Source organism: Coregonus clupeaformis, chromosome 35, assembly GCF_020615455.1.
Source record: "Coregonus clupeaformis isolate EN_2021a chromosome 35, ASM2061545v1, whole genome shotgun sequence".
Taxonomy (NCBI): domain Eukaryota; kingdom Metazoa; phylum Chordata; class Actinopteri; order Salmoniformes; family Salmonidae; genus Coregonus; species Coregonus clupeaformis.
In genome coordinates this window covers 6,869,024-6,889,844 of record NC_059226.1, presented here as the reverse complement: position 1 = coordinate 6,889,844, position 20,821 = coordinate 6,869,024, and the positions used below count along the sequence as shown (strand labels likewise).

Here is a 20,821-nt window from a genome sequence, read left to right as displayed (position 1 = left end):
ACCCTGGCTCAACATAAGTGTCCCCAGAGCCAGGGCGTGACAGTACCCCCCCCTAAAGGCGCGGACTCCGACCGCGCCAACCAAATACCACAGGGGAGGGACCGGGTGGGCACTCCGCCTAGGCGGCGGATCCGGCTCCGGGCCTGATCCCCGCTCCCTCTCCAACCCCCCAAAGTATCCCTGGTCCGGTCTGGCCCCGCTGGCCGGAGCTGGACTGCACACTGGTGGAGCGGATTGCTCTAGCTCCGGCGTGAAGCATCTGACCGGTGCCGGACCAGGCACCGGTGGAACAGGCACGGGACGTGCCGGACTGACGACGCACACCACTGACTTGGTGTGGGGAACAGGCACGGGCCGTGCCGGGCTGACGACGCACACCACTGGCTTGGTGTGGGGAGCAGGAGCGGGCCGGACCGGGCTGGCGATGCGCACCATTGGCTTTGTGCGGGGAGCAGGAACGGGCCGGACCGGGCTGGCAACGCGCACCATTGGCTTGGTGCGGGGAGCAGGAACAGGACGGGCCGGGCTGACGACGCACACCACTGGCTTGGTGTGGGGAGCAGGAGCGGGCCGGACCGGGCTGGCGATGCGCACCATTGGCTTGGTGCGGGGAGCAGGAACGGGCCGGACCGGGCTGGGAACGCGCACCATTGGCTTGGTGCGGGGAGCAGGAACAGGACGGGCCGGGCTGACGACGCACACCATTGGCTTGGTGCAGGGTGCAGGAGCAGGCCGGGCCGGGCTGTCGACGCGCGCCATAGGCTTGGTGCGGGGAGCAGGAGCGGGCCGGACCGGGCTGGAGACTCGCACCATTGGCCTGGTGTGGGGAGCAGGAACAGGCCGGACCGTACTGGGGACACACACCACTGGCCCTACGCAGGGATCTGGAACGGGCCGGACCGGACTGGTAACACACCCCAGTACCTCTCGCCGTGCCTCTACACCTTCCATCCCCTCTTCGACCAGTGGCCCCCGTAACCTGGCGGCCTCCTCTGCCAACCCGCTGGGCCGCTCTGTCGCGGTCTCCTGCTGGCCCGTCGTCCACGGCGTTAGCCCCCCCCTAAAAATTTTATGGGCTTCACTCCTACCCGTGGACCAGGTCTCCATACTTCTCGCCAGCCTTTCGCCCTTCTGCTTCCACGTCAAGCCCCTTTCTTCCTCACCCGGCTTGACCCAGTCGAGGAGGCGCTGGATATCCGCTAGGGATTTCCCTGGCGATGGCTCCTGGACCCGCTGCTTGGTCCAGTTATGGTGGGATCTTCTGTCACGTTCGTCGGTAAGAGAGGAGGACCAAGGCGCAGCGTTGCAGGCAAACATACTCTTTATTTAGCGATACACGACCAAAACAACAAAACGATAACGTGACAGTTCACGGTCTAACACAAACCAACTAGAAACAAGATCCCACAACTACTGTGGGAAAACAGCCTGTTTAAATGTGGTTCCCAATCAGAGACAACCAGCCACAGCTGACACTCGTTGCCTCTGATTGAGAACCACACTGGCCAACATAGAAATGAAACACCTAGAACTACAACACAGAAATCTACACACCCTGGCTCAACATAAGTGTCCCCAGAGCCAGGGCGTGACAGTGAGTTACCACCGCTCTGATATCCAATAGTTTTTCCCTGCAGTATGTAATGATACAAAACACTTTCTGATCTAATAATGTAAAAAATAATACATAAAAAAACAAAATACCGCAAAGTTTCCTAAAGCTAGTAACTCCCTCTCTCTCTCTCTCTCTCTCTGTCTCTCTCTCTACCTCACCTGCTGTCTCAACCACTGAGGTGCTGACCTGTTGCACCCTCTACAACCACTCTGATTATTATTTGACCCTGCTGGTCATCTATGAACGTTTTAACATCTTGAAGAACCATCTGGCCTTAATGGCCATGTACTCTTATAATTTCCACCCGGCACAGCCAGAAGAGGACTGGCCACCCCTCAGAGCCTGGTTCCTCTTTAGGTTTCTTCTTAGGTTCCTGCCTTTCTAGGGATTTTTTCCTAGCCAAAGTGTCACCGGCCACATCATCATGATGATGCAAAATGCAGAGAGATCATTCAAGTTTCACCCTCTCTCTCTCTGTCTGTCTTACACACACACACACACACTGCAGTTGCCATGGCAACCTCACAAACCACTGCCAATGATTTGATGGTTGCTTAGAGAGAGCAATAATAGCAGGAGGAGGGAGGACTTGTCCTTATGTTCCCACAACAAGATGGGGAATTAGTCATGTCTGCAGCTCTGTGTTCATGTCTAACTGAAATATTCACTGTACTGTAGTCACAGATACAGTGAGCACTGCTCTAAAGTATTACCTGTATAATAATTTGGTGGGTGCTTATATTTGTCCTATTTCACACAAGTGTGTATTATACACATTTAAGAATTGGAAATTTGTTTTTTTTGCATATTCAAACTCTCCCTGAGACACCCTGGAGCAATTAGGGTTAAGTGCTTTGCTCAAAGGCACATCGGCAGATTTTTCACTTTGTCGGCTCTGTGATTCAAACTAGCAACCTTTCGGTTACTAGCCCAATGCTCTAACCACTAGGCTACATGCTGCCAGTGATGTGCAGTCAGAGTAGGCAGGGTAGGTAAAAATAAATGAAAAAGGAACTGTAAAGAAAAATGTATAAATATAAATTGAATCAATAAATAATTTTGTCATCTTCATGTTTTTTCTGCATGATAAAATCGATTTCTGAACTACAGTCGTGGTCAAAAGTTTTGAGAATGACACAAATATAAATTTTCACAAAGTCTGCTGCCTCAGTTTTTATGATGGCAATTTGCATACACTCCAGAATGTTATGAAGAGTGATCAGATGAATTGCGATGAATTGCAAAGTCCCTCTTTGCCATGAAAATCCCCAAAAAACATTTCCACTGCATTTCAGCCCTGCCACAAAAGGACCAGCTGAGATCATGTCAGTGATTCTCTCGTTAACACAGGTGAGAGTGTTGACGAGGACAAGGCTGGAGATCACTCTGTCATGCTGATTGAGTTAGAATAACAGACTGGAAGCTTTAAAAGGAGGGTGGTGCTTGAAATCATTGTTCTTCCTCTGTTAACCATGGTTACCTGCAAGGAAACACGTGCCGTCATCATTGCTTTGCACAAAAAGGGCTTCACAGGCAAGGATATTGCTGCTAGTAAGATTGCACCTAAATCAACCATTTATCGGATCATCAAGAACTTCAAGGAGAGAGGTTCAATTGTTGTGAAGAAGGCTTCAGGGCGCCCAAGAAAGTCCAGCAAGCGCCAGGACCGTCTCCTAAAGTTGATTCAGCTGCGGGATCGGGGCACCACCAGTGCAGAGCTAGCTCAGGAATGGCAGCAGGCAGGTGTGAGTGCATCTGCACGCACAGTGAGGTGAATACTTTTGGAGGATGGCCTGGTGTCAAGAAGGGCAGCGAGGAAGCCACTTCTCTCCAGGAAAAACATCAGGGACAGACTGATATTCTGCAAAAGGTACAGGGATTGGACTGCTGAGGACTGGGGTAAAGTCATTTTCTCTTAATCCCCTTTCGGATTGTTTGGGGCATCCGGAAAAAAGCTTGTCCGGAGAAGACAAGGTGAGTGCTACCATCAGTCCTGTGTCATGCCAACAGTAAAGCATCCTGAGACCACTCATGTGTGGGGTTGCTTCTCAGCCAAGGGAGTGGGCTCACTCACAATTTTGCCTAAGAACACATTCATGAATAAAGAATGGTACCAACACATCCTCCGAGAGCAACTTCTCCCAACCATCCAAGAACAGTTTGGTGACGAACAATGCTTTTTCCAGCATGATGGAGCACCTTGCCATAAGGCAAAAATGATAACTAAGTGGCTCGGGGAACAAAACATCGACATTTTGGGTCCATGGCCAGGAAACTCCCCAGACCTTAATCCCATTGAGAATTTATGGTCAATCCTCAAGAGGCGGGTGGACAAACAAAAACCCACAAATTCTGACAAACTCCAAGCATTGATTATGCAAGAATGGGCTGCCATCAGTCAGGATGTGGCCCAGAAGTTAATTGACAGCATGCCAGGGCGGATTGCAGAGGTCTTGAAAAAGAAGGGTCAACACTGCAAATATTGACTCTTTGCATAAACTTAATGTAATTGTCAATAAAAGCCTTTGACACTTATGGAATGCTTGTAATTATACTTCAGTATACCATAGTAACATCTGACTAAAATATCTAAAAACACTGAAGCAGCGAACTTTGTGAAGACCAATACTTGTGTCATTCTCAAAACGTTTGACCACGACTGTAGTACTTCCCAAATTTGCAGTGATCTGGTAGAAAATGCGTAAGGAGGCCAGGGAAAGGAAAGGCCTCACCTTGTGCCTTTCTCCCCCCCTTCAAACTCCAAACTCAATGCAAGGTATTGAAATGACTTGCGCATGCGTGTTTCTACCTTATATTGCCTGCTAACGGACGCCGGAAAGCAGGCAGAGAGCTTCACTGCCTTTCATGTGAACATTTAGCATCCCATTTAGAGACTGCTACTGTGTTTGCTTTTTGCTCATGGTCTATGATGGGATTTTCAATTAATCTGACGCGCTCTTCCGTGTTCTGCAGGACAAAGTGATGGATATGTGTTTCTGCCTTACCCGTATCAGCGACACAATGAAAGCACATTTCGAGCAGAAATGCAGTGAACTGGGCCTGTCAGGAAGCGAAACTCATAGTAAACAGCCGATTAGCGTAGATAGAGGTCGAATCTACTACAACATACTGGACAATATCAATGTTCAGATGAGAGTCAGGTTTGACCACTTTGGTGAACTTTATTTCCTTGGCTTAGTGGACTGCAAAAAATGTGAAACAATGTCACAAAAGTTCGACACCAGCAAACGAGAGCCTGTAAAAATATGCCAACTACTTAGATCTCGTTAGACTTAAGTCTGATCTTGTCGGATGGTACAGTTATTTGTTTGGGGGACAAATCGATTGGACAGCTCCTCAGCTTTTTGTTCCAGTATGACCTGACACAGACTCTCCCCAAGGCAACAAAGTTACTGCAGCTGGTCCTCACTATACCAGCCACGACAGCATCTGTTGAGAGGTCATTTTCTGCATTGAAACGAATGAAGACATACAGTCGAAACCGGACCGATCAAGGACGACTCTCATCCCTTGCCATCATCTCCATCACATCGAGACTGAGGCACTTTTAAAACTGAGGGCCAACAGGGAGGAGTTTTACAGTTCAGTCACCGATGTCTTAACCCAGAAGGATAGACGGTTGGACTTCATTTACAAGTAAGTGCAAGTGTTAATTTACAGTAGCGTTGTCTACTATTATTACGTTACATGTCTATTGCGTAAGTGTACTGTACATTCACTGGCCAGTTTATTAGGTACACCACCCGTTCGCGAAAATGGATTGCTCCTACAGAAAGGGACTCAAGTGGCCGTGGCTTGCTATATAAAGCAGGCAGACAGGCATCGAGGCATTCTGTTACTGTTCGATTTAATGTTAGAATGGCAAAACAAGTGACCTAAGCGACTTTGAGCGTGGTCGGTGCCAGGCCTGCCGGATCCAGTATCTCAGAAACGGCCGACCTCTTGGGCTTTTTCACGCATGACAGTGTCTAGGGTTTATTGTGAATGGTGCGACAAACAAAAATCATCCAGTCAGCAGTAGTCCTGTGGGCAAAAACAGCTTGCTGATGAGAGAGGATGAAGGTGAATGGTAAGAATTGTGCAAGCTAACAGGTGGGCCACAAACAGACAAATAACGGCGCGGTACAACAGTGGTGTGCAGAAATGCATCTCGGAACTCACAACTCGTCGATCCTTGTCATGGATGGGCTATTGCAGCAGATGACCACACCGGGTTCTACTCCTATCAACTAAAAACAAGAAGAAGCGGCTCCAGTGGGCATGCGATCACCAACACTGGACAATTGAGGAGTGGAAACACATCGCCTGAAACATGACAGTGAGTTCAGTTTACTTGAGTGGCCCGCACAGCCCCAAGACCTCAACCCAGTAGAGCATCTTTGGGATGAGATTGAACGGGCTGTTCGCAACATGAATGTACTGCTGTCCAATCTGCAGCAACTGCGTGATGCCATCGCGTCAGCATGAACCAACATCCCTGTGGAACGTTTTAGACAACTTGTAGAATGCCCCGAAGAATTCAGACTGTTCTGGAGGCAAAGGGGGGTCCGACCCGGTACTAAATGGGTGTACCTAATAAACTGTCCGGTGAGTGTATATCTCAATCAGTATGGCTCAATAGAAAGTGCCTACCGGCCTGTCGTGTTGGTACCCGAGGTATAGTAAACCTGAGATATTAACCACGGGTATTGATTTGAGTGTCAAGAAAAGGGCCAAATGCAGCAAACCAGAAGCCTGCTTCTCTATTGTATCTCTACACTCTTTATTTCCACGTCATCACTCCATCCACTTACCGAAGACTAATGTGACTGTTTGACCGAAACAGTTGACTGTTTGACCGAATGACCGCTGAGACATTGAAGCCACACAATCCCATTCTAACTTTCTGTAACGTATATACTATGGGTACAAGAAAATCTAACCAGAAACATCAACCAACCTATCAGGTCTGCTATTCTTATAACTCAGTGCTTGTGGCGATACATGTGCTTCCCATGTTTGCTGAAAAGGAGAGTAATGACAGAATAATGTTCACAGCTACATCAACATGATGTAAAAGCTGAAAAAATTGATTTAGTAGCTTCCATTGTATTGTTCACTGCTATAATCCATCATTATGTTATGAATGAACATATATTATGCAGCCAATGTTGCTTGCTGTGGTAATCTCTCAGAGAAACATAGACTGTAACAGATGTATGTTCATTGAACCGACTCAAAAATTGTTTAACCACCACTTCATCATGTACAGTGGGGAAAAAAAGTATTTAGTCAGCCACCAATTGTGCAAGTTCTCCCACTTAAAAAGATGAGAGAGGCCTGTAATTTTCATCATAGGTACACGTCAACTATGACAGACAAAATTAGAAAAAAAAATCCAGAAAATCACATTGTAGGATTTTTTATGAATTTATTGGCATATGATGGTGGAAAATAAGTATTTGGTCAATAACAAAAGTTTCTCAATACTTTGTTATATACCCTTTGTTGGCAATGACACAGGTCAAACGTTTTCTGTAAGTCTTCACAAGGTTTTCACACACTGTTGCTGGTATTTTGGCCCATTCCTCCATGCAGATCTCCTCTAGAGCAGTGATGTTTTGGGGCTGTCGCTGGGCAACACAGACTTTCAACTCCCTCCAAAGATTTTCTATGGGGTTGAGATCTGGAGACTGGCTAGGCCACTCCAGGACCTTGAAATGCTTCTTACGAAGCCACTCCTTCGTTGCCCGGGCGGTGTGTTTGGGATCATTGTCATGCTGAAAGACCCAGCCACGTTTCATCTTCAATGCCCTTGCTGATGGAAGGAGGGTTTCACTCAAAATCTCACGATACATGGCCCCATTCATTCTTTCCTTTACACGGATCAGTCGTCCTGGTCCCTTTGCAGAAAAACAGCCCCAAAGCATGATGTTTCCAACCCCATGCTTCACAGTAGGTATGGTGTTCTTTGGATGCAACTCAGCATTCTTTGTCCTCCAAACATGACGAGTTGAGTTTTTACCAAAAAGTTATATTTTGGTTTCATCTGACCATATGACATTCTCCCAATCCTCTTCTGGATCATCCAAATGCACTTCAGACGGGCCTGGACATGTACTGGCTTAAGCAGGGGGACACGTCTCGCACTGCAGGATTTGAGTCCCTGGCGGCGTAGTGTGTTACTGATGGTTGGCTTTGTTACTTTGGTCCCAGCTCTCAGCAGGTCATTCACTAGGTCCCCCCGTGTGGTTCTGGGATTTTTGCTCACCGTTCTTGTGATCATTTTGACCCCACGGGGTGAGATCTTGCATGGAGCCCCAGATCGAGGGAGATTATCAGTGGTCTTGTATGTCTTCCATTTCCTAATAATTGCTCCCACAGTTGATTTCTTCAAACCAAGCTGCTTACCTGTTGCAGATTCAGTCTTCCCAGCCTGGTGCAGGTCTACAATTTTGTTTTTGGTGTCCTTTGACAGCTCTTTGGTCTTGGCCATTGTGAAGTTTGGAGTGTGACTGTTTGAGGTTGTGGACAGGTGTCTTTTATATGATAACAAGTTCAAACAGGTGCCATTAATATAGGTAACGAGTGGAGGACAGAGGAGCCTCTTAAAGAAGAAGTTACAGGTCTGTGAGAGCCAGAAATCTTGCTTGTTTGTAGGTGACCAAATACTTATTTTCCACCATAATTTGCAAATAAATTCATTAAAAATCCTACAATGGGATTTTCTGGATTTTTTTTTCTCAATTTGTCTGTCATAGTTGACGTGTACCTATGATGAAAATTACAGGCCTCTCTCATCTTTTTAAGTGGGAGAACTTGCACAATTGGTGGCTGACTAAATACTTTTTTGCCCCACTGTATACAGTGTGACCACTGGCTCCTGTCAGATTAAGCACTTGATGTCTGCCAGGCGTACCATCTGACTTCCACTGCCTGTGCTGCAGCTACGTATCTTGTCACTGAAAGCCACAAAGCTTAAAAAATTGATATCTGACTGGTTCATTATGACACCAAATCTGACTTTATTTTAACTATACATCTTTCGCTTTACTCTAGTGGTATGCCAGATATACGGTATGCTAGGTACAGTATCAAGAATAAGAGCGAAAAATCAGCTGGGATGTGTTAGGGCCTGCCGACTGCCCCCTCCAAAGTCAGCCAGCCAGCATAGCCGTCCTCTCTTGGACATTTTAAACAGTTCAGAAACAATGAACTGCAATATATTGGGAGCTAGATGATAACACCAGACCCAATCAGTCAACTCCTTAACACCGTGGGTCTTCAAATTAAGAGTGTAAATGTATGTATTAACAGCTGATAAAGACCATTGGAAGATTAGAATGATCAAGCAATTTCTGCTGCTTCCATTTCTAAATGATCCCCCTCTCTCATAATTTCCTTAGAAACCTTTTGTTGTAAACGCCCGCAGACTTGAGAGGAGGAAAATGTTCATTGTGAAAAGGTTATATTTTTTTAAGAGAGAAGATAATACACATTTTACAACCCACATAATTACATTGGTATTTTATTGGCGTTTTATCATCAAAGTGCTGATATGCTTCAAACCAACCTTGGCTGACTCAAATACAGTGAGGGAAGAAAAAAAAGTATTTGATCCCCTGCTGATTTTGTACGTTCGCCCACGGACAAAAAAATTATCAGTCTATAATTTTAATGGTAGGTTTATTTGTACAGTGAGAGACAGAATAACAACAACAAAAATCCAGAAAAACGCATGTCAAAAATGTTATAAATTGATTTGCATTTTAATGAGGGAAATAAGTATTTGACCCCCTCTCAATCAGAAAGATTTCTGGCTCCCAGGTGTCTTTTATACAGGTAACGAGCTGAGATTAGGAGCACACTCTTAAAGGGAGTGCTCCTAATCTCAGCTCATTACCTGTATAAAAGACACCTGTCCACAGAAGCAATCAATCAATCAGATTCCAAACTCTCCACCATGGCCAAGACCAAAGAGCTCTCCAAGGATATCAGGGACAAGATTGTAGACCTACACAAGGCTGGAATGGGCTACAAGACCATCGCCAAGCAGCTTGGTGAGAAGGTGACAACAGTTGGTGCGATTATTCGCAAATGGGAAGAAACACAAAATAACTGTAAATCTCCCTCGGCCTGGGGCTCCATGCAAGATCTCACCTTGTGGAGTTGCAATGATCATGAGAACGGTGAGGAATCAGCCCAGAACTACACGGGAGGATCTTGTCAATGATCTCAAGGCAGCTGGGACCATAGTCACCAAGAAAACAATTGGTAACACACTACGCCGTGAAGGACTGAAATCCTGCAGCGCCCGCAAGGTCCCCCTGCTCAAGAAAGCACATATACAGGCCCGTCTGAAGTTTGCCAATGAACATCTGAATGATTCAGAGGAGAACTGGGTGAAAGTGTTGTGGTCAGATGAGACCAAAATGGAGCTCTTTGGCATCAACTCAACTCGCCGTGTTTGGAGGAGGAGGAATGCTGCCTATGACCCCAAGAACACCATCCACACCGTCAAACACGGAGGTGGAAACATTATGCTTTGGGGGTGTTTTTCTGCTAAGGGGACAGGACAACTTCACCGCATCATAGGGACGATGGACGGGGCCATGTACAATGCCAGGGCATTGAAAATGGGTCGTGGATGGGTATTCCAGCATGACAAAGACCCAAAACACACGGCCAAGGCAAAAAAGGAGTGGCTCAAGAAGAAGCACATTAAGGTCCTGGAGTGGCCTAGCCAGTCTCCAGACCTTAATCCCATAGAAAATCTGTGGAGGGAGCTGAAGGTTCGAGTTGCCAAACGTCAGCCTCGAAACCTTAATGACTTGGAGAAGATCTGCAAAGAGGAGTGGGACAAAATCCCTCCTGAGATGTGTGCAAACCTGGTGGCCAACTACAAGAAACGTCTGACCTCTGTGGTTGCCAACAAGGGTTTTGCCACCAAGTACTAAGTCATGTTTTGCAGAGGGGTCAAATACTTATTTCCCTCATTAAAATGCAAATCAATTTATAACATTTTTGACATGCGTTTTTCTTGATTTTTTTGTTGTTATTCTGTCTCTCACTGTTCAAATAAACCTACCATTAAAATTATAGACTGATCATGTCTTTGTCAGTGGGCAAACATACAAAATCAGCAGGGGATCAAATACTTTTTTCCCTCACTGTAGAACATTTCAATTGTAAAAGAACAAAGTAATAACCCCTTTCAAAATGCAGGTCCACATTTATTGGCATTATTTTTTATCCTGGAGGCAGAGCTGAGCGATTTCCACTAGATGCTAGATGGGACAGCTGTAAAGTCAAAATTGGCTATACAGTATATCATACATTTTTTTGTCATTTAGCAGACGCTCTTATCCAGAGCGACTTACAGGAGCAATTAGGGTTAAGTGCCTTGCTCAAGGGCACATCAACAGATTTTTCACCTAGTCGGCTCGGGGATTAGAACCAGCGACCTTTCGGTTACTGGCACAGTGCTCTTAACCACTAAGCTACCTGCCTCCCCACCTGCTGCCCCAATGAACACAAAAATGTGATTTTTGGTCTTAATATAAGGTTAGGGTTAGTCATAAGGTTAGCATTGTGGTTAAGGTTAGGGTTAAGGTAAGGGTTAGGTTTAAAATCAGATTTTATGACTTTGTGGCTGTGCCAGCTGGTGACTACCCTGCAGAGCTGCATCCAGTACATGAGTTATCCCAATAAATGCCAACCTGCTTTCAAAACAGCTTCACTCATTTGACTCATTTACATGTACAGTGCCTTGCAAAAGTATTCATCCCCCTTGGCGTTTTTCCTATTTTGTTGCATTACAACCTGTAATTTAAATAGATTTTTATTTGGATTTCATGTAATGGACATACACAAAATAGTCCAAATTGGTAAAGTGAAATGAAAAAAATAACTTAATAATTAATAACGGAAAAGTGGTGCGTGCATGTATTCACCCCTTTTGCTATGAAGCCCCTAAATAAGATCTGGTGCAGTCAATTACCTTCAGAAGTCACATAATTAGTTAAATAAAGTCCACCTGTGTGCAATCTAAGTGTCACATGATCTGTCACATGATCTCAGTATATATATACACCTGTTCTGAACGGCACCAGAGTCCGCAACACCACTAAGCAAGGGGCACCACCAAGCAAGTGGCACCATGAAGACCAAGGAGCTCTCCAAACAGGTCAGGGACAAAGTTGTGGAGAAGTACAGATCAGGGTTGGGTTATAAAAAAATATCAGAAACTTTGAACATCCCACGGAGCACCATTACATCCATTATTTAAAAATGGAAAGAATATGGCACCACAACAAACCTGCCAAGAGAGGGCCGCCCACCAAAATTCACAGAACAGGCAAGGAGGGCATTAATCAGAGAGGCAACAAAGAGACCAAAGATAACCCTGAAGGAGCTGCAAAGCTCCACAGCAGAGATTGGACTCCCCAAACATATGGAAGAAGGTACTCTGGTCAGATTAGACTGAAATTGAGCTTTTTGGCTATCAAGGAAAATGCTATGTCTGGCGCAAACCCAACACCTCTCATCACCCCGAGAAAGTGGTGGCAGCATCATGCTCTGGGGATGTTTTTCATCGGCAGGGACGGGAAACTGGTCAGAATTGAAGGAATGATGGATGGCGCTAAATACAGGGAAATTCATGAGGGAAACCTGTTTCAGTCTTCCAGAGATTTGAGACTGGGACGGAGGTTCACCTTCCAGCAGGACAATGACCCTAAGCATACTGCTAAAGCAACACTCAAGTGGTTTAAGGGGAAACATTTACATGTCTTGGAATGGCCTAGTCAAAGCACAGACCTCAATCCAATTGAGAATCTGTGGTATGACTTAAAGATTGCTGTACACCAGTGGAACCAATCCAACTTGAAGGAGCTGGAGCAGTTTTGCCTTGAAGAATGGGCAAAAATCCCAGTGGCTAGATGTGCCAAGCTTATAGAGACATACTCCAAGAGACTTGCAGCTGTAATTTCTGCAAAAGGTGGCTCTACAAAGTATTGACTTTGGGGGGGGGGGTGAATAGTTATGCATGCTCAAGTTTCTGTTTTTTTTGACATGCGTATATAAAAAATATTTTGCATCTTCAAAGTGGTAGGCATGTTGTGTAAATCAAATGATACAAACCCCTGAAAAATCAATTTTTATTCCAGGTTGTAAGGCAACAAAATAGGAAAAATGCCAAGGGGGGTGAATACTTTCGCAAGCCACTGTATCAGCTCATATTGGCCACAAAGACAATTAAGGGGGAAATTGGAAGACGGAGGAAAGGGATTGAGTTGTTTGGCCTGCACTCCAGAGCAGAGCCAGAGAGCTACAGGATGAGTCAAGAAGCGGGGGACAGATAACTCTCAGAGCAGTTTCATAGCAGGATCATTTCTAGTTTACTCTTTGACCCAACCTTTAATGGGCCTGTTTTGAGTGGATGCATTCAAGTTCCCATTATCAAATGGCCTTTTTCTTACGATTTTCAAAGAAACAACAGTATCGGCCCAGAAACTGCAGTGCAATGATTTCTCACATTACAGCAAGGCCAAAAAAAACTCTCACTACACCCTGTGCGATTTAAAATAGAAAGTTGCAGTCAGACCTTCCCTGGAACATGATACAAAAACCAAATGTGATTTACAGACAAACAAGCACACTTCCTGCTTTGCATGATAATGTGCAACAAACAGACCTTACTCTTCAGCTCAATTGTCTTACTCTTCAGCTCAAATCATACAAGCGCAGTCACACGCCATACAGTACGACACCCTGCATTCGTGGAACGCTTAGGTCCCTTTAGAACCGCTTTTCAGTGATGCCATCTACAGAAATATTGTTCCAGAAAAAATTCTGAATGCAAATGTCCTTTGTGTTGGCATTTTGTTGGCAAAAATGTTAAACAAGGCCTTGTGTTTTGAATGTGTGTGCACAGCCTCTGACAAGCTGCCAAATTCAATCATGTCTATCCCTCTTCAGGGCTTCCCTGTTAGGTCCCGGAGTGATGTGTTGCGTTGGAGCTGTGCTGTGGAAGGCCCTCAGTGCCTGATAGAGAGTGACTCACTCACATTAATGTTACCTCACTAACGCAACATGAAAATGTACAGGCCGAAGCATGCGTGGAGACCTGCTTCTCACCCCGTCAAGTCACTTAGCTGCTTTTCTGCTGCCTCTGAAAATACAAAGTCACTCAGCCTTAGCGAATCCTCACTGCAGCTCCTTTGTAACAGTGTTTTAATTTATGAAACGCGTGTTTGTGTTTATCCCTTTATTCTGACAACCAAGTCTTGCTTCCAAGATGTCTCGGACGGTTTTGTTTGGTCTGAGTAGGAGTCAAGGAGACTCAAGGTAAACAACCTTCAAAGATAAATAATTTGTGTTCCTCCCAACAACAGGATTAAATTGTCTTCTAGCATGATGCACAGTAAATCTGGTATCTGGACTGGAAGTAATTAGTCTGGAATTCTGGAAAGGCAGTGCACTTGATTTCAGTAACACACGGACATGCACTGAGGTCAAGCCAAATCAAATGCAGCAAAGCTAGACCAACCAACAAACAGCAATTTGAGTCAAGGAAAACATATTCACCACACAATGGATACAATGAGTACCTGTCTTGTGGGTATGTTTGTGTTAAATAGTTTGTGTGTGTAACAAGTGTCTGTTTTTTCATATCAATGCCAAAGGAAAGTAATCTGTGCTATCTGTAACCTGTGTGCACACCTGGCTGGCTGCACTGTGCCTCTTAGTTTTATTCCACACTGAAGACTCTTTACTGCTTGTATAATCAGGCAAAAGTGTCTGCAGACAGTGTTTACAATGGTCCATGTGGTTACACAACCAGGGATGCACCTGCCTTTTCCTATTGGTAATAACATCTGATCTTATTTGCATCTCCCTCACAATAAGCCTATTGTGTAGCTAAAAACCTAACAAAAGGCTGTGGGGCAATACCATGGTGCACATACAGGGCCGGATTAATGCAGGGGTTTACCGGGACTGGAGTCCCTGGGCCCAGGCCTGTGGGGGGCCCAAGAGACAGCAAAAAATTGAATTTACCACAGGTGGACTCCAATCAAGTTGTAGAAACATCTCAAGGATGATCAATGGAAACAGCATGCACCTGAGTTCAATTTAGAGTCTCATAGTAAAGGGTCTGAATACTTATGTAAATAAGGTATTTCTGTTTTTTTTTGCAAACATTTCTAAAAACCTGTTTTCACTTTGTCATTATGGGGTATTGTGTGTAGATTTGTCTGGATTTTTATTTATTTAATCCATTTTAGAATATGGGTGTAACGTAACAAAATGTGGAAAAAGTCAATGGGTCTGAATACTTTCCAAAGGCACTACATTTTTCATTTTTACTGCAACCGCCAACTACAGGAGGATTCAGGAGGCCGCCCTCAATGAGTGTAGACAGCTTGCTGCTGCCTGCTGTCGCTTTAATAGATGGGTGGAGAGGAGGTAGGGGCCCACGTGGGTAACCGGGGGGCCCTGCCTTGATTGTGTAACTGATTAATAAATAAACTGCATAATAAATGTGACTGGTGAATTGTGTGAGCTAGGGGCTGGGCCCAAACACATATATATATATATATATATATATATATATATATATATATATATATATATATATATATATATATAAACACAGCTCTGGATAAAATTAAGAGAGCACTGCAAAAATATAAGTTTCTCTGGTTTTACTATTTATAGGTGTGTGTTTGGGTGAAATTAACATTTTTGTTTTATTCTATAAACTACTGACAACATTTCTCCCAAATTCCAAATAAAAATATTGTCATTTAGAGCATTTATTTGCAGAAAATGACAACTGGTCAAAATAACAAAAAAGATGCAGTGTTGTCAGACCTCGAATAATGCAAAGAAAATAAGTTCATGTTCATTTTTAAACAACACAATACTAATGTTTTAACTTAGGAAGAGTTCAGAAATCAATATTTGGTGGAATAACCCTGATTTTCAATCACAGCTTTCATGCGTCTTGGCATGCTCTCCACCAGTCTTTCACATTGATGTTGGGTGACTTTATGCCACTCCTGGCACAAAAATTCAAGCAGCTCGGCTTTGTTTGATGGCTTGTGACCATCCATCTTCCTCTTGATCACATTCCAGAAGTTTTCAATGGGGTTCAGGTCTGGAGATTGGGCTGGCCATGACAGGGTCTTGATCTGGTGGTCCTCCATCCACACCTTGATTGACCTGGCTGTGTGGCATGGCGCATTGTCCTGTTGGAAAAACCAATCCTCAAAGTTGGGGAACAATGTCAGAGCAAAAGGAAGCAAGTTTTCTTCCAGGACAACCTTGTTCGTGGCTTGATTCATGCGTCCTTCACAAAGACAAATCTGCCCGATTCCAGCCTTGCTGAAGCACCCCCATATCCTCACCAATCCTCCACCAAATTTCACAGTGGGTGCGAGACGCTGTGGCTTGTAGGCCTCTCCAGGTCTCCGTCTAACCATTAGACGACCAGATGTTGGGCAAAGCTGAAAATTGGACTCATCAGAGAAGATGACCTTACTCCAGTCCTCTACCGTCCAATCCTTATGGTATTTTGCAAACCTCAGCCTGGCTCTTCTTTGCTTCTCATTGATGAAGGGCTTTTTTCTAGCTTTGCATGACTTCAGCCCTGCCCCTAGGAGCCTGTTTTGAACCGTCCTCGCCGTGCACTTCACCCCAGCTGCAGTTTGCCATTCTTTTTGTAGGTCACTTGATGTCATCCTACGGTTGTTGAGTGACATTCGAATGAGTTGTCGGTCATCCCGGTCAGTAGAGAGTCGTTTTTGCCCTTTGCCGGTCTGTAGCTTTGTTGTCCCCAATGTCTGCTGCTTGACCTTGTTCTTATGAACCGCCGTCTTTGAAATGTTAAGGATGGAAGCAACCTGATGCTCACTGTATCCCTCTGCCAGTAAAGCCAGAATTGAACCCTTCTTTTCCTCACTCAAAACTTTCCTTTTCAACTCTTTTGGCATGGTCAATTGTTATTTTTTGATTAATATTACTTTTGAGGTACTATTAGCACTGTTTTTGCCATCCAGCTGGTCCTATTGCAAGAGGATAGTGATGACCACAGCAGTGGTTTTATACTTTTCCTCGTTAAATAAGATTTGGTTCTGGTGATCACCTAATCAGTACCTAATTCAGTAGAATGAGGTGTGCCTGTGTTGGAATTCAACAGACACTGTAATGGAATGGCTGTCATACATGTAGAGATGCTGATTTAAGAAAAATGTGCAGTGGTCTCTTAATTTTTTCCAGAGCTGTATATATATATTTTGTATTATATATATTTTTTTATCCAACCATAGGAGCCCACTCTCAATGTTAAAAAAAGACCATATCATTTTGTCACAGAAGATCAATAGTTTCTCAAAAATAACTGTGGATGAAATGTTATCACAAGCGCATACAGCTAACTGCCAGAATAAAGGAAACACCAACATAAAGTGTCTTAAAAGGGTGTTGGGCCACCACGAGCTGCCAGAACAGCTTCAATGCACCTTGGCATAGATTCTACAAGTAGACCTAAACGATTGCCAGGAAAATGCATCCCACACACAATAACATAAACTTTGTATCCCCCAAATATACAGCTTGTTGCGTTGTGGACATATAATCTATACAAAGGTTTTGGGACCACTTACCCTGGTGTTAAAGTCATGAGTAGACTAGCAATGGCTGCTAGTCCTGACTTGAATGGGAACTGCCATCTATGGATTATATTTCTATGGTTGGTTGCGACTGTCTGTTTGCCCTTTTCAAATGTCAAAATACAATAGCTGGAAGAACATACAGTTTGGAAAGCAAATGCCTACAGCTGAAAAGAGAAGACTAATCTGTTTGTAGAACCAATAGAAATCAAATTCTCAACAACTCCAATTTTTTTTCTAACAACAGCACTGTTTTTCAAAGTAGCTCATCTTGAGATAGGCTATTGCCAAGAGGAGCGCATCGGCCATCACCATGAGTAGTAGCCTATGGCTTCTGCTGTGTGTCGCTTCATTGGCCTGGTCTATTGTTTGTTTGAATTCAAGACCAGATTGATCTCAGTTTGTCAGAGTAGCCACTAATTTTGGTAATTTGTGTGGTATTACAAAAGATTCAGCTAATGTCTTCTGTCATGTAAATGACATAGAATTGCATGAAATGCGTTTTTAAAAGGCAATTTTTGGGGGGAGACCCTGCTAACAAATGTTCTCCGGCCCTGTGCACATTAAGGCTGAATCTTGATTAATTTAATTATATCACCTTGTTTGTTTCCCTCATGCCTTTCAATGACCCCCTCTCAAACCTCAGTGGAAAACAAGGTAAGAAGAAAAGGAGAGGAGATAAGCACACATGAATGCATTATTATAATAAGAGATGAAACATCCTTGTTCACTTCTGCATAATCCATTAACTACTAATGCAAATCAGTGGTAACATATAACTGGACGATGAGCATGGTCTTTGCTACTGTATAAAATTACTAGAGTTATTGTCATAGCTAATACAACACCCAAACACAAATTAAATATGTATTATCAAACTGCAGAAAAGTTTCAGTTTAACTTGGTGAAATCTGCTAATTAGGAAACAAAGAGAAGGAAAAGTGAATGAATTAAACCTGTAATTGATATGTTTGACGCTGCTTACCTGTAGCCTCCACCATGCCCTCCAGAATGACCACGATCTCCAGGTCCTCTTTGTCAAGGTGGGCCTGGGAGATCTCCCAGAAGGGGCTGTTCTGGTTGATCTCATGGCAGATGATGAGCGGGGACACCAGGAAGAGCCTGTCGTCCCCAGTGTCATAACCCACGTTCATGTCTGTCTGGTTGAGGGGTATGAACTCCCCTTCCTTGGTCTGCTTGGACTTGATCAGCTTGGCTCTGATGGAGGCCTCCACGATGTGCGAGTTCCGGAGGTCCCCCACCCTGAACATCAGGCACAGCCGGCCGTCCCTCACGGAGATGACGGCATTGGTGGAGAACACCAACGTCTCCGCCCGCTTCTTGGGCTGCGAGATCTTAACAAACATGCAGCCCACCATGAAGGCATTAACTATGGACCCCAGCACCGACTGAATCAACAGCAGAAGGATCCCCTCTGGGCATTGGTCTGTTATAACCCTATAGCCATACCCTATGGTGGTCTCCGTCTCTATGGAGAAGAGAAAGGCTGAGACAAACCCGTTGAGGTTATTGACACAGGGAGTCCACTGGTTGTCCCCTATGTGTTCCAGGTCGCCACGGACATAGGCGATGAGCCACCACGCAAAGCCGAATAAGAGCCATGTCACTGTGTACACCAAGACGAAGATGAAGAGGTTGAACCTCCACTTGAGGTCCACCAGTGTGGTGAAGATATCTGTCAGGTAGCGATAGGTCTCCTGGACGTTGCCATGGTGGACATTACACTTGCCGTCCTTACGGACGTACCTCTGAATCTCCCTTTTTGCCCGCACCTGATCCACCAGCTGCTTGGGCAGGTCCTCATGGGATGGCTTGGGTAGCTTGGGCTTTCGGATGGTGACTGCCGGACTCTCCACATCCTGCTCCATTGGGGCTTTTAGAAGAAGTCAAACCTACAGGGAGAGAGAGAAGACAACAAAACAAAAAGGGCAGGTAAGATTGCTGTTCAACTAATGAACTGCACAACCCCACTGGGCACAAACTGGTTGAATCAACGTTGTTTCAACGTAATTTGTCAACGTCTTGTGATGCGGAGTCTATGTGAAAAATAATCCTGTGGTTGAAATTGTACCTTTAAAACAATGTCAGATCTTCAACATTATATCCACTATCAGAAAAGAAAACTATAGGCTGGGCAGCACCTACTGGAGAATTGATTTACCTAAATTCACATCCAGGATTTTAACAAAGCCCATCCCTGTTTAACTATGATATTTGTCACTGACTATTACCAATGTGCTATCGGGAGAATGATTGTTGACAGAACTCCACTTAAAAAACTAAATAGATTCACTGTTACTATCAAAGTCATTCCAAAGGGTAGGTTTAATAGAGCAAATGAAATGTGACTATACTTTATCACTCATATATTATAAATAATGCTATTTAGGCCTATATAGCATTTGCAAAGTCATCAACAGATATTTTTTTCAATTCAACTCAGAATTCAACTAAACATAAACAATACAACAGGGTTTCAAGCGCTGGTTGATTTAAAATGTAACGATATTTAGTGATATTGAATTGTGTTTGATTCCAACGCAACCAAATACAAACATATACAAGGAGATGTATCTTCTGCTTATATAGTTCCATCTGTTCCACTGACTTAGTCTGGCTTTAATTTCAGTGTGTCTACAAATTAATACTTGATATGTTGGATTAACGTCTCCATCTCAACCAAAAATCGAAGGTAAAGAATACGACTAAATCTAATCAAACTTTATTTAAAGTGCATTTAAAGTTTGATTTGATTTAGTCCTATTTTTCTTCTATGCTTGATCTTGTTTGTTTTTTATTGTGTCTGTGTTTTTTGCTTGCTTATATATTTTGTAGGTTAACGTTTACTGCAGTGGGATAAATCAGGGTCACAAAGAGTGTTTATTGGTAGTCTTACAGTTTTTCTCGATTGTTTACACACATTTTCTGAAAGCATGCCTCATATTCTCAGAACTCTACACACAAATCAAAAAACACACACAATGGGCAAAACCCCTCAATTCTCCAGCAAAATGAAACTTTACATTCAAAACAATGTTATTTCTTATCAAAATGGAATTTTGAATAGACAATTATAAGAACCAGTTGAACACTGATGTGCTCAATGTAAAACACTATGATGAATGGAAAACACTTCTTCTCCATTCATCATAAGGCCTTTTTTTGGTTCAGTGTTGCCATTATTACAGACAGTACATACATAAGTGTGTTGTAAAATATTTGAGAATATTGTTTTTATACTCAGAACACACAAATACACGGTAACAAATATATTTCATTTTCCCCACAAAAACAATGTACACAGTGTACATCCCATTCCCAACCAACACAAAGTTGCACATACAGTGGTCTACATACAAAACAGAAGAATTTAATGTATACAGTTACAGAAAAAAAACGTACAAAAAAAATTTAAAAAAACTATGCTGTATCCTCTCTTCTGTTGCGGTCTGGCCACAGCACCTCATCCACATCACAAGCAATGTTTTCCCTGGCCAAGCAGCGGGGGAAA

At 43.9% G+C, this 20,821-nt stretch overlaps 1 protein-coding gene across 1 annotated transcript in view; it reads right to left on the bottom strand.

Annotated features, from left to right (window-relative positions):
- The window catches only part of LOC121551155 (G protein-activated inward rectifier potassium channel 2), a 122,366-nt gene that overhangs the window by 14,343 nt on the left and 87,202 nt on the right, over nt 1-20,821 (bottom strand). The window contains exon 2 of the mRNA XM_041863706.2: nt 18,275-19,202. Coding sequence (XP_041719640.1) covers nt 18,275-19,178 — 904 coding nt within the window. The 5' untranslated portion in view covers nt 19,179-19,202. The remainder of the gene's footprint in view (nt 1-18,274; nt 19,203-20,821) is intronic.